Below are 13,173 nucleotides of genomic sequence, written 5' to 3' on the forward strand. Positions count from 1 at the left end.
TGCTGGCAGATTACATTTAGCAAGGGGCTGATTTGACCTATACCTTTACATGGAGCAACATGTTTGCTTTTTGTCAGATATCTGTTTTGATTCTTTATCTGCAGCTGCGTTGTCTTCAGGATCTGGGGTCACAGCTAGAAGGCATCTGTGGATGCAGTCTAGGAAAGATGATGCATTCCAAACAAAAATCATTGTACACAGACCAATGCTGTAAACTATAATTCATTAGGATAATCAAGCCTGTTTCAGTGTTGTAGGCAAAGTTAAACACAACCGAGAATGCACCATTAACCCCTTGCATGCGGGGGTAATTCCCCCACTGTGCTGGGGGGCGGGTGCGCGCGCACATAGCGCCCCCATGCTCATGACGAGCTCAGCTCGTCATGAGCCACGGTGCTCCGGTGCTCATGACGAGCTGAGCTCGTCACGACCAAGCCCGTTTAATGGAACGCTAAGCACAGCAGGGGAATTAGCCCAGTGTGCGAGCATTCCACAGGTCATGATGAGCTCAGCTCGTCATGAGCACCGGAGCACCGTGGCTCATGACGAGCTGAGCTCATCATGAGCATGGGAGGTGTTAAAGACAGGTGTATAGTGAAGGTTCAATTCTTGTAAGTGAAAATAAACTACAAAAAAAATCTCAGAGATATTTGAGATCATTGATGGCTGTCCATGTGTTCTAAGGTAGGCTAGGCAGATTGACCTTATGGCATTTCATCCTGAATGCATACATTTATACCATAGGAGCCTCTTCTTCTGTGCCTCTCTATGTAGCTCCTGTGGGTGTTTCCGATTGTCTTCTTAACTCTCAGAGGGGCATATTTAACACTAATGTGGCAGAGTGCAGCGTTAAGCCAAGAAGGCTAACGTAGCATTCTGTCACTTTAGAAACACAGGGCTGCAACCTATTTACAACAATACGGTACAGCCCTGCATTTCTCCCAGTGCTGGCGCTAAATTTATCTACCTTGCACCAACACAGGGACTCTTGCACCATAGTGCAAGGGTGCCTGCATTGTGTGAAATTATTGTTTATGTGCACAAACGTTTTTCTTCCTGCACATAAACAATCATACATGGTGATTTATAATCGTTGCAACTCGTCATTTAAAAAAAAAAATTGTGCTTGAAGGGACACCTTTCTGCACATAATCACACACAGCGTTTTGCTGTTTCTATGTGTGCAGCGCAATGCACAATGCAGCATACACTGAAACAGCAAAAACAAGGAGAAATAAAGTATGTCTCCTTGTTTCGCTTATTTAAGACCAGGTTTTGCCTGGCCTTACTTTTGGGGTTGCCCCATATTTACGCCACCCTTGTAAATATGCTGCAGTGTCAAAATCAATAGGTCTTGCAGCGGAACGCCAACCACAACGTCCATTGCCCACCCCTTTCACGCTAAGTATCGCAAGAAAGGGTGCCTTATTCATAAGGCAGCAATAAGCCAGTTAAGTGGCTTAAAACCACCTTGTAAATAAGGAGAAGCCCCTATGGCTACAGGAACATCATGAAAAACGTGATGTATCTGTGGCGATTGGGGCTTGTAAATATGTATAAACAACAATAAGAACCTACTAGACTAGAAAAGACCCCTAGATATTTATCTTAAGGTTACCACACCTCATGCAGATGCTGTACATGCAACAAGATTTCAGAAAGCAAGAGTGCTCAGAATCACTTTCGGATTAATGGTACCCCATCACTACGCAATAATGTGCACAGTGTCATCATCTGGGTTCCATACACAACTCTCTAATGCTTCTCTTAACAATAAAAGACAGCAATAGTCGAGAAGTGCATCCTTCTATATGATTCCTCAAGAAGGAAAGACAATATATGTGATTGAGTGATAGAGTTATTTATCAGGGTATTGTTAAAGTGCAGTGCAAAAGAATATTGATGATAGTGTGTTAAAAAGGATAAACCATAGAGACGGTATATTATCCTGTAGTTCAATGTCTCTTATGTCTTCCTACTAAAATATGTGAAAGAAGGGGGAAAACAAATACAAAAAATAAAGCAGTTAGAAATTAATCACTGCTTTCCTGGTCGACATGTTTCAGCCGCGTGGAGAAAAATTCTCTGTGGCTTTCTTCAGGACCTACAAATATTTGTTATCACTGCAAAAAACTCTATTTAAATAGGACAATATACATACAACATTGTTGTGTGTACTAGTATTCTTTTCTTGATGTTAGCATGATGGTTGTGCTGTATCATTGCCATTCAAGAGGAAAACCTCACCTCACTCGGCACCAGCTTATGTGAGTTAGAGGCCCCGCACTATCCGTCGGTACCTCCTGGCTGGATACTAAGCTGGAGTGGAGGCTTGTAAATATGTCCCATAGTTTCTCTTTTTCCCAACACCTTATTATCTCACGTCCATCAGTTAGTTTAGTACTTGACAGCAGGAGATTGCAGTCTCAGTCATTGTCTGTTGAGGTTGCAATAGCATTCAGAAATCTAGGTGGCCTCCTAAACTGAAGAATTAGGCTCGACAATAGAGGAATTTTGAGAATTGGTGTCGTTTAAAGGGTTTCAAATCCCATTCTTGTGACTCAGCTAAGGTTCTAGATTTTTTAAGAGAAGGCTTTCTATTAGAGCTGGCAGTCTCCAAATTATACTGTAAGTGATCATTGATAAAGTCGTTCAGGGGCAAAGACAGGCAGCCCATTTCGTTGCTATCTTAATGCCTCTTACAAAGTTTCTTTCTTCGGAAACCTGTAATCCACTCACCAGTGCCTTCCTGGGATATTCTGTTGCTCCTACAAGCCTTAACGGTTCTTTTTTTTAACCTTTAGATTCTGTGGATCTCAAGTTCATTTTCTAGAACGTATTATATTTTTGGTGGTGGTTTGGATGGTTTGGAGAATTAGGGAATTGTGTGTTCATTTATGTTTAGAGCTTTTGCTTGATTTTTTTCAGATTTCTTTCCTTTTTTATTTGGCTCAGAATTGGGGTTTTCCGGACTATATGCATCCCTTTCATTCTCCAGGGAAAATACGTATACATTTTCTTGATTTACGAATGCCACTGTCAGTTCACATGGCCGGAAGAGCCACGATTAAAAAGGTAGATTTCATTTTGTAAGTTTGGGGCATTGTTTCAAGGGCATTATCCTTCTTCCTCTACCCTGAGTTGTTGATAATATTTTGTCCTATCAGAAGGCAATGGTGGATCTTCCTGCTCCAATTCAAGGTCGATCATCAACCAGAGGGTTATCACTTCAGGGGCAGAATTTAAAGGTGTATCAGTAGTGGACATTTTTTTGCTGCCACTTGGTCATCCCTACATACATTTATGATGTTCTATTGCTGTATGTAAGGTTTTCTGCAAAGTTTGCTAAACATATTTGAATGCAGCAAATGTTCAAAGTAATTAACTAGTTATTCCTAAATAAAAGTGCTTTGGGCGTTGCAGTATTAATGCCTTTTCATTGATTCTTTCCTTCTTGTTGCCTTTCTGTGAATCTGCTTAGATACCTCCTCTCAAATTAAGGACTAGGACAAGGAAGATAGACGAGGAAGTAATGAGCGTGTTACTTACTAGTAATCAAACCCAAGGAGATGACGGACGGAGCGCTGAAACTTTTCAGACACTCACTCCCAGTCACAGATCTGGGTTGAATTCATTGTTGTTCTTAAGCTCACTTTGCCACCCCAGTTCATACTAAGCCATATGAAGTTGAAGTTGGGGCATTTTATAAAGCGCACTTATACCAAAAAGGTTTCATGGTGCTAAATCAGTCGGCAGCAGAAAAGGCAACAATTAGACTGCAAAGGCCCTTGTGAATAACCAGGTCTTCAGATATTTATGAAACTCCAAGCATGAAAAGGAGGATCGTAGCTTCTCGGGGAGGGAGTTCCAGAATCAAGGGGCCAGGAAGGAGAAGCTCATCCCCCCATGTTTCTTCCTAACAAAGCGTGGAACAACCAAAAGGTTCTTAGAGGAGGACCGAAGGTTCCTAGAAGGAGCGTAGATTGTTAGCCTAGATGCTACATAGGAAGGAGCTAAGACTGCTAATGATTTAAAAATAAGACACCCCAGTTTAAATAGGCACATATGAGCAACAGGTAACCAATGCAATTGCCTCAGAAGCGGAAGAGCATGATGGTATCTAGACTGTCTATGAATCAGTCTAGCTGCCTGATTTTGAAAAAGCTGTAGCCGGCGCAGTTCATAGGCGGGAATACCGATGTAAAGGGAGTTAGCGTCGTCAACCCGAGAGATGACTAGGGCTAGAAGGATAAATTTGAGAGCATCAGTGGTAAAAAAAAAACGGGAGACTTTACGAATAGTCCGGAGGCATAGAAAACAGGACAACACAACCATGCTAATCTGGGCGTGCATCGAGAGATTGTCACAGATTTTAATGCCAAGACTTTTCACAGACTTCGTAGGAGAAGGAGCGGATCCAAGAGATGAAGGCCAGAAATTGGGAGTCCAGGGATTGGATGGGCCTCCGGTCAGGACTAGTTCTGTCTTGTCGGGATTTAAGGAGAAGGAGAGGATATATGCAATTTAATAGTAGAGATTTTGGCAAATACATAATCGTGAAGGGAGTCACAGAGGTCCTGAGAGGGAAGAGGTTTGGCTTTGACTCGATCAAGTTTAGAGAGGCTGTTAAGAATGGAAAAAATGTCTCTAGGCTTGTTGGGGGAAGAAAGAATCATTGCTGAAAAGTATTGAGTTTTTGCTGCAAGAACGTCATTTTATATTCCCTAAGTATAGTTGAGTAAATGATTTTGTCGGAAGGATCATATCGCCGACGCCACTTTCGCTCTGCCTGACTAACCATCTTTGCATGTCATGAGATCGTTTCCTTCGAATAGATCTCCAAGGGACTAATTCATCACAGGATGAGGTAAGCCAGGAATTAAAGGCAAAAGCCTGATCGTGAAGGGAAAAGTCTAAGTTAATAGGGCTAGAAGCAGCAAACGGGGAGCAAAGGGACTTAATGTTCATTCACCCCCAGTTTCTAACTTTGATATTAGTTGGTAAGGGATTTCTAATCAAGGGATTTAACGAGAAGAACACCAATATCAAAAAATGATCAGACCACAAGAAAGGAAGAACCGAGGTTAAAGAAATATCCAGATTGGTTGACCAAATTTGGTCCAATATGTGACCAGACTTGTGGGTCGGTAAATGAACAAGTTGTGTCAGGTTCATATGAGTGAGTAAATCAGTAAACTCCCTGGAGTAGGAATTCTCCAAGGGGTCGCCAGGCCAGTAGTTGAAGTTACCTAAAATCACTATACGTGAGTTATTAACTATCAGATTGGCGAGGATCTCACCCACTAAAGAAGAGAAGGTAGGCATGGGCTGGGGCGGGCGATAAAACAAAACACAAACTAGCGGGGGGGAGACAGAAGTAGTTTTCATCACCAAGTATTCAACTGCAGAAAAAATAAGGGAGGGCATTAGAGAAAATGGTCACCTCGAGTGGATGATGGCGGCCACACCACCCCCACTTTTACCAGTTGCACGATCTGAGTGTAAAAGATAATAATTTTCGGGGAGGGCAGCTAAAATATCTGGTGAAGATACCGGGGTGAGCCAAGTTTCAGTAAGGAATAGACAATCAGGTTGAACTTGGTCAAGGAAGCAAAACGTCTCTAACTGATGTTTTGCTAATGAGCGTGTGTTAAGCAGGCAAGCCGAGAAGACCACAGAGGAGGGGACTGTTAACAAATTCCCACTGTCCTTAGGACTAGAGACTTCCCCTGCTTTGGGGGGTCAGGGAGACAAAAGAGACCCAAGGTATGAAGCTTGGCCTGTGTCCGATTAGGAATAGACCACGTACCTTGGATTCCAGCTAGTCTGGCTGATGAGGGGTATTACCCCAAAACCAGTCCCAGGATGCTTGTTTCCGGTTCAGGGAAGACCTGGCTTTCAAGTTCGGGGTGGACTGTTCCCATGAGGCACAGGGTCATGACTGATTTGCATATGGCTGGGTCTGAACTGAGGTAGCGAAGTGAGCTAAAGAACGATAAGCAGATAAACACAGTTTCCTTCCTCATACACACTTGTTAATTATTAGCGCTAGGACGCCTGAGGGTAGCTATTGCGCTTTATAAAAACCCAATCCAATCCAACGATGATGGATTCAACCAATATTTGTGACTGGGAGTGAGTGTCTGAAAAGTTGCAACGCACCGTCCATCATCTCCTTGTGTTTACTTACTAGTAATCTTCATTCTTAAGAGTCTTGGATTTCCAAGTCACAGTTTTATATTTTTACCAAAGATAGCTACAACAATACATGTGCCTGGGACCAATTTCTCACTAAGTAAGGGCTATGATGAGGGATATCAGGACTCAGAATAAAGAAGATTACTGATTAGTAACTGGACTAACTAGACTTATCAGCACCTCCCAAAGAGCGCAGGGGCGTTTTAAAAGTATGAATAAGGAGATGGGAACTACATAAAGGACAAACTATTCCCTACCACCAGGAGGGAGGCTACATATCAACTCATTACAATGTGACAAACCCTTCAGTATGTACAGATATAGGGGGCTTTATTCCTAGTAATAGGCCATATTCTCCCCTTTAAACCAAGCCAAGAGTTGCACTGGATAGCCCTTTCCTGCCATTTCTAGATATACCCGTATACATTGCCCTGTTGGATGAACAGGACGATGTAAATATTGAAGAAGACTTTTATTCAACACTTTATGAAATGTACACAAATATATTGATTGATTGATTGGCTTTATTTCGATATATGCAATATCTTAAAAGCAATACAACAGTTAAAAAAGTCACAATATTTACAACATTTACAACATGTACAACACCTTTACAATGAAAGGGAATAAAAATAGTGGCATAATTAAAAACCAATAAATACAATTAAAATTAGGATTAAATTGAGAGAGAAAGCCTTTTTGCACGAATCAACCAAGACCTTTTTAAAAATTTAGGCACGGCACAAACCACCAAGGTGTATGTGTCAGACAATAAAATCCAAAGGGCCACAGAGTCCTGTCGAGTTCCTAAGAGTCTGCACAATGGTTTAAGCCATTGTCTCCTGGGAGCAGAATAGTCTGGGCATTCAAAGAGGATATGTGCTACTGTCTCGACCCGTTTAGAACAAAGGGCACAGTAGGGGGACGACTGGGAGGACGATTTCCACCGGGATACCAAGTCACTAACAGGTAAAGTCCCCACTCTAAACATGAAATATAGGGCCCAGTCAAAGGGAATGGAAATCATGTAAAATATATTAATATCTAATCTCTGTGATATAATTTTTACTAGAGGTCAATCATAACGATAAAACTAGCATAAACAATGGAAATAACAGATGTCAGCCCATTTGCCAGCATTGGATCCATCTGTTAACGCATTTTCAATTCTGTCAATTCAAGAGACTCCATTTAATGCGCCTGACCCCAAAATGGCGCCTACAGAACATCGTCCCCAGGGGCAGGGGGACGACACCGCAAGGAAGGGCCCCCTTTGCAACCTACAGCATAGTGGCCATGGGGTGGATGGTAATGGCAGCAACAGCTCCGACCTCTAGGGAATACCACGATCAGCTTTAAGATCAATCGAGTAAGCCACCTGAGGCCCCGCCTGATCCTAAAATGGCGGCTGTCTCACCTCCTAGCAACTATAACTCGGAAATACTCACCTCGGGAGACAAGCGGACACTGGTTCTGCCCTCAAACTGCTCCTCTGCACAACAACTGCTCCCCCCTTGTTGTGCAAAAGATAAAAATGGGGACCGGCTGATTGTTAACACCATGGTCAGAACCCCTTGCCTGACCCCAAGATGGCTGCCACAGTGGTCCCTTCCATGTTGTGCTCCTACTATGGGATATTCAACTTGACATTGACCTTTCCCCCATCCGGTGGAGCTACCTGGTAGCTAAAGAGGAGATGGGCTGTGGACTTTCCCCCTCAGCCGTCACCTACCCAGCTGGTATTGAGCAGATTTTCCTGCATCTTTTTGTCATATGCTCCCTCCTACTCCTTTACCCTACCCCATTACCCCTCTACGCTCCATTTATTTTGCCCTCTATGTTCTTTAAATGTTTTCACATTGAGAGATAGCTATTTAGCCAATGCCCGTAGCTACCTGATAGCTATAGTGGACATGGGTTTTGGGACTTCCCCCTCGACCATCACCTACCCAGCTAGACTTTGGGCATACTTTCCTTCGTCTCTCTGCCGTATCTTCCTCCTACCCCTTTACCCTTACCCCCTTACCCTCTACACCTTACTTATCTCCTCTTCTATACTCTTGTAATGTTTGTCTAGCAACTGATGTAAATTGTAACTGATGTAATTTTGTAATTTTGTGGAACTTCATGTAAAGCGTTCTGATACCTCCGGGTCCAGCGCTATATAAAACTCTTAAAATAAATAAATAAAATAAACTGTTGTCCCTAATATTACATCATAAAACACTACATTTTTTTCACTATTTCATTCCATGATTATGACAAAAACGTGTTCTATGTTTTGAAAATGTACTTTCTTGCACATAACTTGCCATTATTAACTTTGCATTCAATATGTTGTATAACAAAATAATACGCAGATAAATGCTTTCATATGTATGAAAAACATGAGGAGGTACAGTTGTGTACATTTCATGCAGGGCTACAGGAAGGTGAGGCCTCAAAGAAGAACAGAAATCTGTAAAATACCAATATCATAGTAGCAGGAAATAGTAAAATACAGACTATATTACAATGAAAAAACATGTTTTGACATACCTCTCCATACTAACTGCTTTGCACAAGGTATGGACTCCTCCGTTTTACACAGATGCAAGGGAGCATGTCCGCCCAGCGAAAAACAATTAATTTTGGCTCCATGGTTGAGAAGGATTTTCAGGCAATCAACATTTGCCACTTCGCACGCTACATGCAGTGGAGTTTTTCCATTGGGCCGACAGTTTATGGTTGCATTATGTCCTAGGAGCACCAAAAGGCTCTCCACGTGTCCCAGCATTACTGATATATGCAGTCCAGTTGCCCAGGAAGATGTCATCTTATAGCTTGGAAGCCAGAAGCCTGCAGAAAAAGGTAAAATAAGTGAACCATGCTATACAAATGCATGTCCCCATCAATCACATATGTCCCATACAGCTCTTCTATGCATTTATGAAAAAGGTTTTTAATTTCATATGGAAAAAGATTGTGTATACACATTATTTCACCAGTCTGTTGGATTAATGCATCTAACGTTTTGTTATGTAAAAGTAATTCATTTTCTGTGCTATCCTGAAAAAAACTATGTGGTCAACATGAATGTAACGTATGTTGTGAAATCTTCTTATTCGTGTTTGTTAGTATGTAAAAAGTACCAAGTAAACAGATTTATTCTCATTCACTTTATAATAACTTTATAGCTAGGCCTGGGAGTAATTTTAATATGGCAGAGTAATGGGATTAATTTTGCTAATTCTGCGTTACTCTTTGACACAGAATTACCAATAACGCGATTATGCACACACATAATTAAGAGTAATTTGGGGGGAAAAATCCTAGCGCAAGACAACATTTAGCGAGAGTGAGCGGCTGCACGCCCTGCTGTTTAGCTGTTGCATTCAGCAATATTCTCTAACGCAAAATACATCCTTGTGTCCATTTTGGATGCAAGGGTCCATTTTGTGCATAGAAACAAGTACAAAATGCCAGAAGCATGTAGGGGATAATCCTACCCAAAGTACACATTAAGCAAGTACGAGCGGCTGCTCACTATTCATGTTCTGTTTCATTTAGCACTATTTGTTACTGCAAATGCACCCTCACGTCCATTTAGAGCATGAGGGGGCATTCCTGAGCTAAGAAAACGATAAATGCAGAACTACACTTCTTGCATAATGCCACTGAATTTTTAGGTAATTTTGCATGATTACGCTACACAGAATTACACAGGTTACACCAAGCTCCACTTGTAGCCACCCTTAGCAGCCTATACTTGGCCATGTAAGATCCAACATAGTGTTATGCACAACAAGGAAACTGGCTTTTGATGGTCGACACAGTCCACTGCAGCTGAATATAAGGCTGTTAGAACATTTCACTCTACGAGGGCTGATGTTTTCTAATTTATATGAAAAGAGAGACACAGTGGGTTTAAAATCCCTGCAGCCCTGAAACTTAATCAGGCTCTATTTCATAATACCGCTGTCAACGTTTAACAAATACTGTCCACACGCATGTCTTTGGAAGTAACTGTCAAGAATGCACAGAGGGAGCTATGAAAGTGGGCAGCATTCAATCACTGATTTGTCTATGAACTGTTTGGCTAGGTCAAGGGAGAGATTCAGGAGCTGTGGGGGATCGCCCCTTTATCCATCCAAGGCTCCAGTCACACAGTAAGCTACGGGAGGAAGGGGGTGGCTCGCTGTGTGCAGGCTCATCCACAGACTTTGCCTATCTCATCCAGAGACTTTACCTCGTTCATCCACAGATTTTGCTTCTCTCATCCACAAACGTTGCCTCTCATCCACAGACTTTGCCTCTCTCATCCACAAACTTTGCCTCTCTCATCCACAAACTTTGCCTCTCATCCACAAACTTTGCCTCTCTCATCCACAAACTTTGCCTCTCATCCACAAACTTTGCCTCTCATCCACAAACTTTGCCTCTCATCCACAGACTTTGCCTCTCATCCACAAACTTTGCCTCTCATCCACAGACTTTGCCTCTCATCCACAAACTTTGCCTCTCATCCACAAACTTTGCCTCTCATCCGCAGACTTTGCCTCTCATCCACAAACTTTGCCTCTCTCATCCACAAACTTTGCCTCTTTCATCCAACGCCTTTGCCTCTCATCCACAGACTTTGCCTCTCATCCACAAACGTTGCCTCTCTCATCCACAGACCTTGCCTCTCATCCACAAACGTTGCCTCTCTCATCCACAGACCTTGCCTCTTTCATCCACAGTCTTTGCCTCTCTCATCCACAGACGTTGCGTCTCTCTTTCTCTGCACAATCCACACATCCTGGAGAAGAAGGTTGTCGGAATGCGTCTGCCTACCTACAGCTCCATCCCCAAAGTGACAGGATAGGAGTTCTCCTACAGATCCAATGGTCTTCCTAATATATTAGCAAACCTCTATTTTGGTTAAGTAATAAATGAGTCCAATATTTGTTGGGCAACTCCTCAAAAGGGAACCTGTGATGTAAAGGTCAGGGTCTCAACCTTGGTTCCATAATGAAATATCGATTACAAAAACATCGTCAAAAAAAAATATTGTCACGAAAATATCGTTTACAAAAATATCGTCATCATATACTTAAACAAGGATTAACACAAATATCGTTTTTTTAATATCGACTACCCTAATATCGTTAACACTTACATCGACTACATAAATATCGACTACTACATTATCGACATTCTTTTAAATAACATTACCTTCTACATTAATATCGACAACACTAACTTCGACTACTTCTCTACTTATACAAATATACAAAAAATATCGTCTTATTATTAACAACACAATATACACATTTCTTTCATATTATTCACATTTTTATAATTATTTACTTGAAAAAAATACTTTTCGCACATATATGTATTTAGTATTCCTATTATTTATTTATATATAAATATACAATATCGTTTACTAATAAATACATTTACTGACACTATCATACACTCCAATTGCATAATTTTAAAACACATTTCACTATTTTCTACATTTTATAATGTGCATTATAAATAAATAAATCACATATAGTACTTTTTACTATTTAAATTAGCAAACAATTATTGATGCAACAAACTCTTCCCAAAATAACGGTTTTTAAATTCAAAATAATGTTCTCAACCAATGAATTTAAAATGTATCTAATTGAACCAATCAAAAGCTACCATTAATTAACTCACTACTATAAAAACAATTACACACTTAACGTAATTTACCTTTTTTGGCCCAAACTTGGAGAAAAACGGTTACCTTGCTGAAGAGAAGAGAATACAAACCTACGACAACAACTACAAAACTTCATACTACAATACAAGTAAGTGAAGTCCCATATCATTTATCATTCAATTCATCTCCACCGGCCACAACTTGCCCAGAACCAGGCAGCCCGCCTGATTTTCCGCCAGCCAAAATACCAGCATGTCACCCCTCTTCTGCGTAGCCTTCACTGGCTCCCCATCTCTAAACGCTGCATCTTTAAACTGGGCTGCGTCACTTTCAAAGCCCTATCTGATCACGCCCCTGCATTCATCTCTTCTTGCCTGACACGGTATGTCCCCCACAGAGACCTCCGCTCTGCTACTCTCAATCTCCTCGTCACTCCTAAAACCAGGCGGAAAAAGCATGGTGGCCTGAGCTTCTCTGCCATGGCCCCCACCACCTGGAATTCCCTCCCTACTGCACTCCGCCTCTGCCCCAACTACGATCACTTTCGCAGACTGTTGAAGACCTTCCTGTTTCAGTCAACACTTGAGTAACTCCTCCACCCCAGCTGCCGTTATGTCAAGAGCACCATGAAACCGTTGGTGAACGAGCGCGGTATAAATACTTTTAACGTAACGTAACGTAACCTACCGAAAACTACCAAACTCCCTAATTTAAAACCTGATCTTATTTTGTGTTAAAACACAAATACAAAAACGTAACAAAAACCACCAGAAAATTATAATTTAATACAATTATGAACTGCCTTATCCATGTCTACTTAGATAGCTGTAAAATATTTTTTAAATTAGCAAAGTAAACGTGCAATAGACTTCAAATGTTAAAAATTACTATTATCCTAATACAATAAATAACACAAATAATCTTTTTTCAACAGATTATACAAACTTCATCTACCAATCTACAACTACACTACCAACATCTTCTACTACATCAAGTAAGTATAGTCACTGCATGTGTTAAAAAGCAGAAAGTTAAAACTAACAACTATAACACTAAAACATTCTTTTTTTATTCTTTACCACTACTACAGAACATTAAAAAGAAAAACTCAAGAAAGAAAAACAAGAATTAAAGAATTCGCAGTAAAGCAACATTGTAAGTATGTGTTCACACTTTTTCCTGCTCTTATACACATCTCTATAAATGTTTTTCATTTTTTTTTTAAAATACATATATATGTTTCCACAGATCTACCTTAGACATGGCAACTGGAGCTACTTTCATTACTTCTCAAAAAGGGAAAATAATGCTGAGCT

General features: G+C 41.0%; 1 protein-coding gene across 1 annotated transcript in view; it reads right to left on the bottom strand.

Moving 5' to 3' along the window:
* ASB4 (ankyrin repeat and SOCS box containing 4) overlaps window positions 1-13,173 on the bottom strand; it is a 318,258-nt gene that overhangs the window by 280,365 nt on the left and 24,720 nt on the right. Inside the window, exon 2 of the mRNA XM_086940001.1 lies at window positions 8,737-9,036. Within this exon, the coding sequence (XP_086796127.1) occupies window positions 8,737-9,036 (300 nt within the window). The remainder of the gene's footprint in view (window positions 1-8,736; window positions 9,037-13,173) is intronic.

The sequence above is a fragment of the Lissotriton vulgaris genome, chromosome 10, assembly GCF_964263255.1.
Source record: "Lissotriton vulgaris chromosome 10, aLisVul1.2, whole genome shotgun sequence".
NCBI classification, from domain to species: Eukaryota; Metazoa; Chordata; class Amphibia; order Caudata; family Salamandridae; genus Lissotriton; species Lissotriton vulgaris.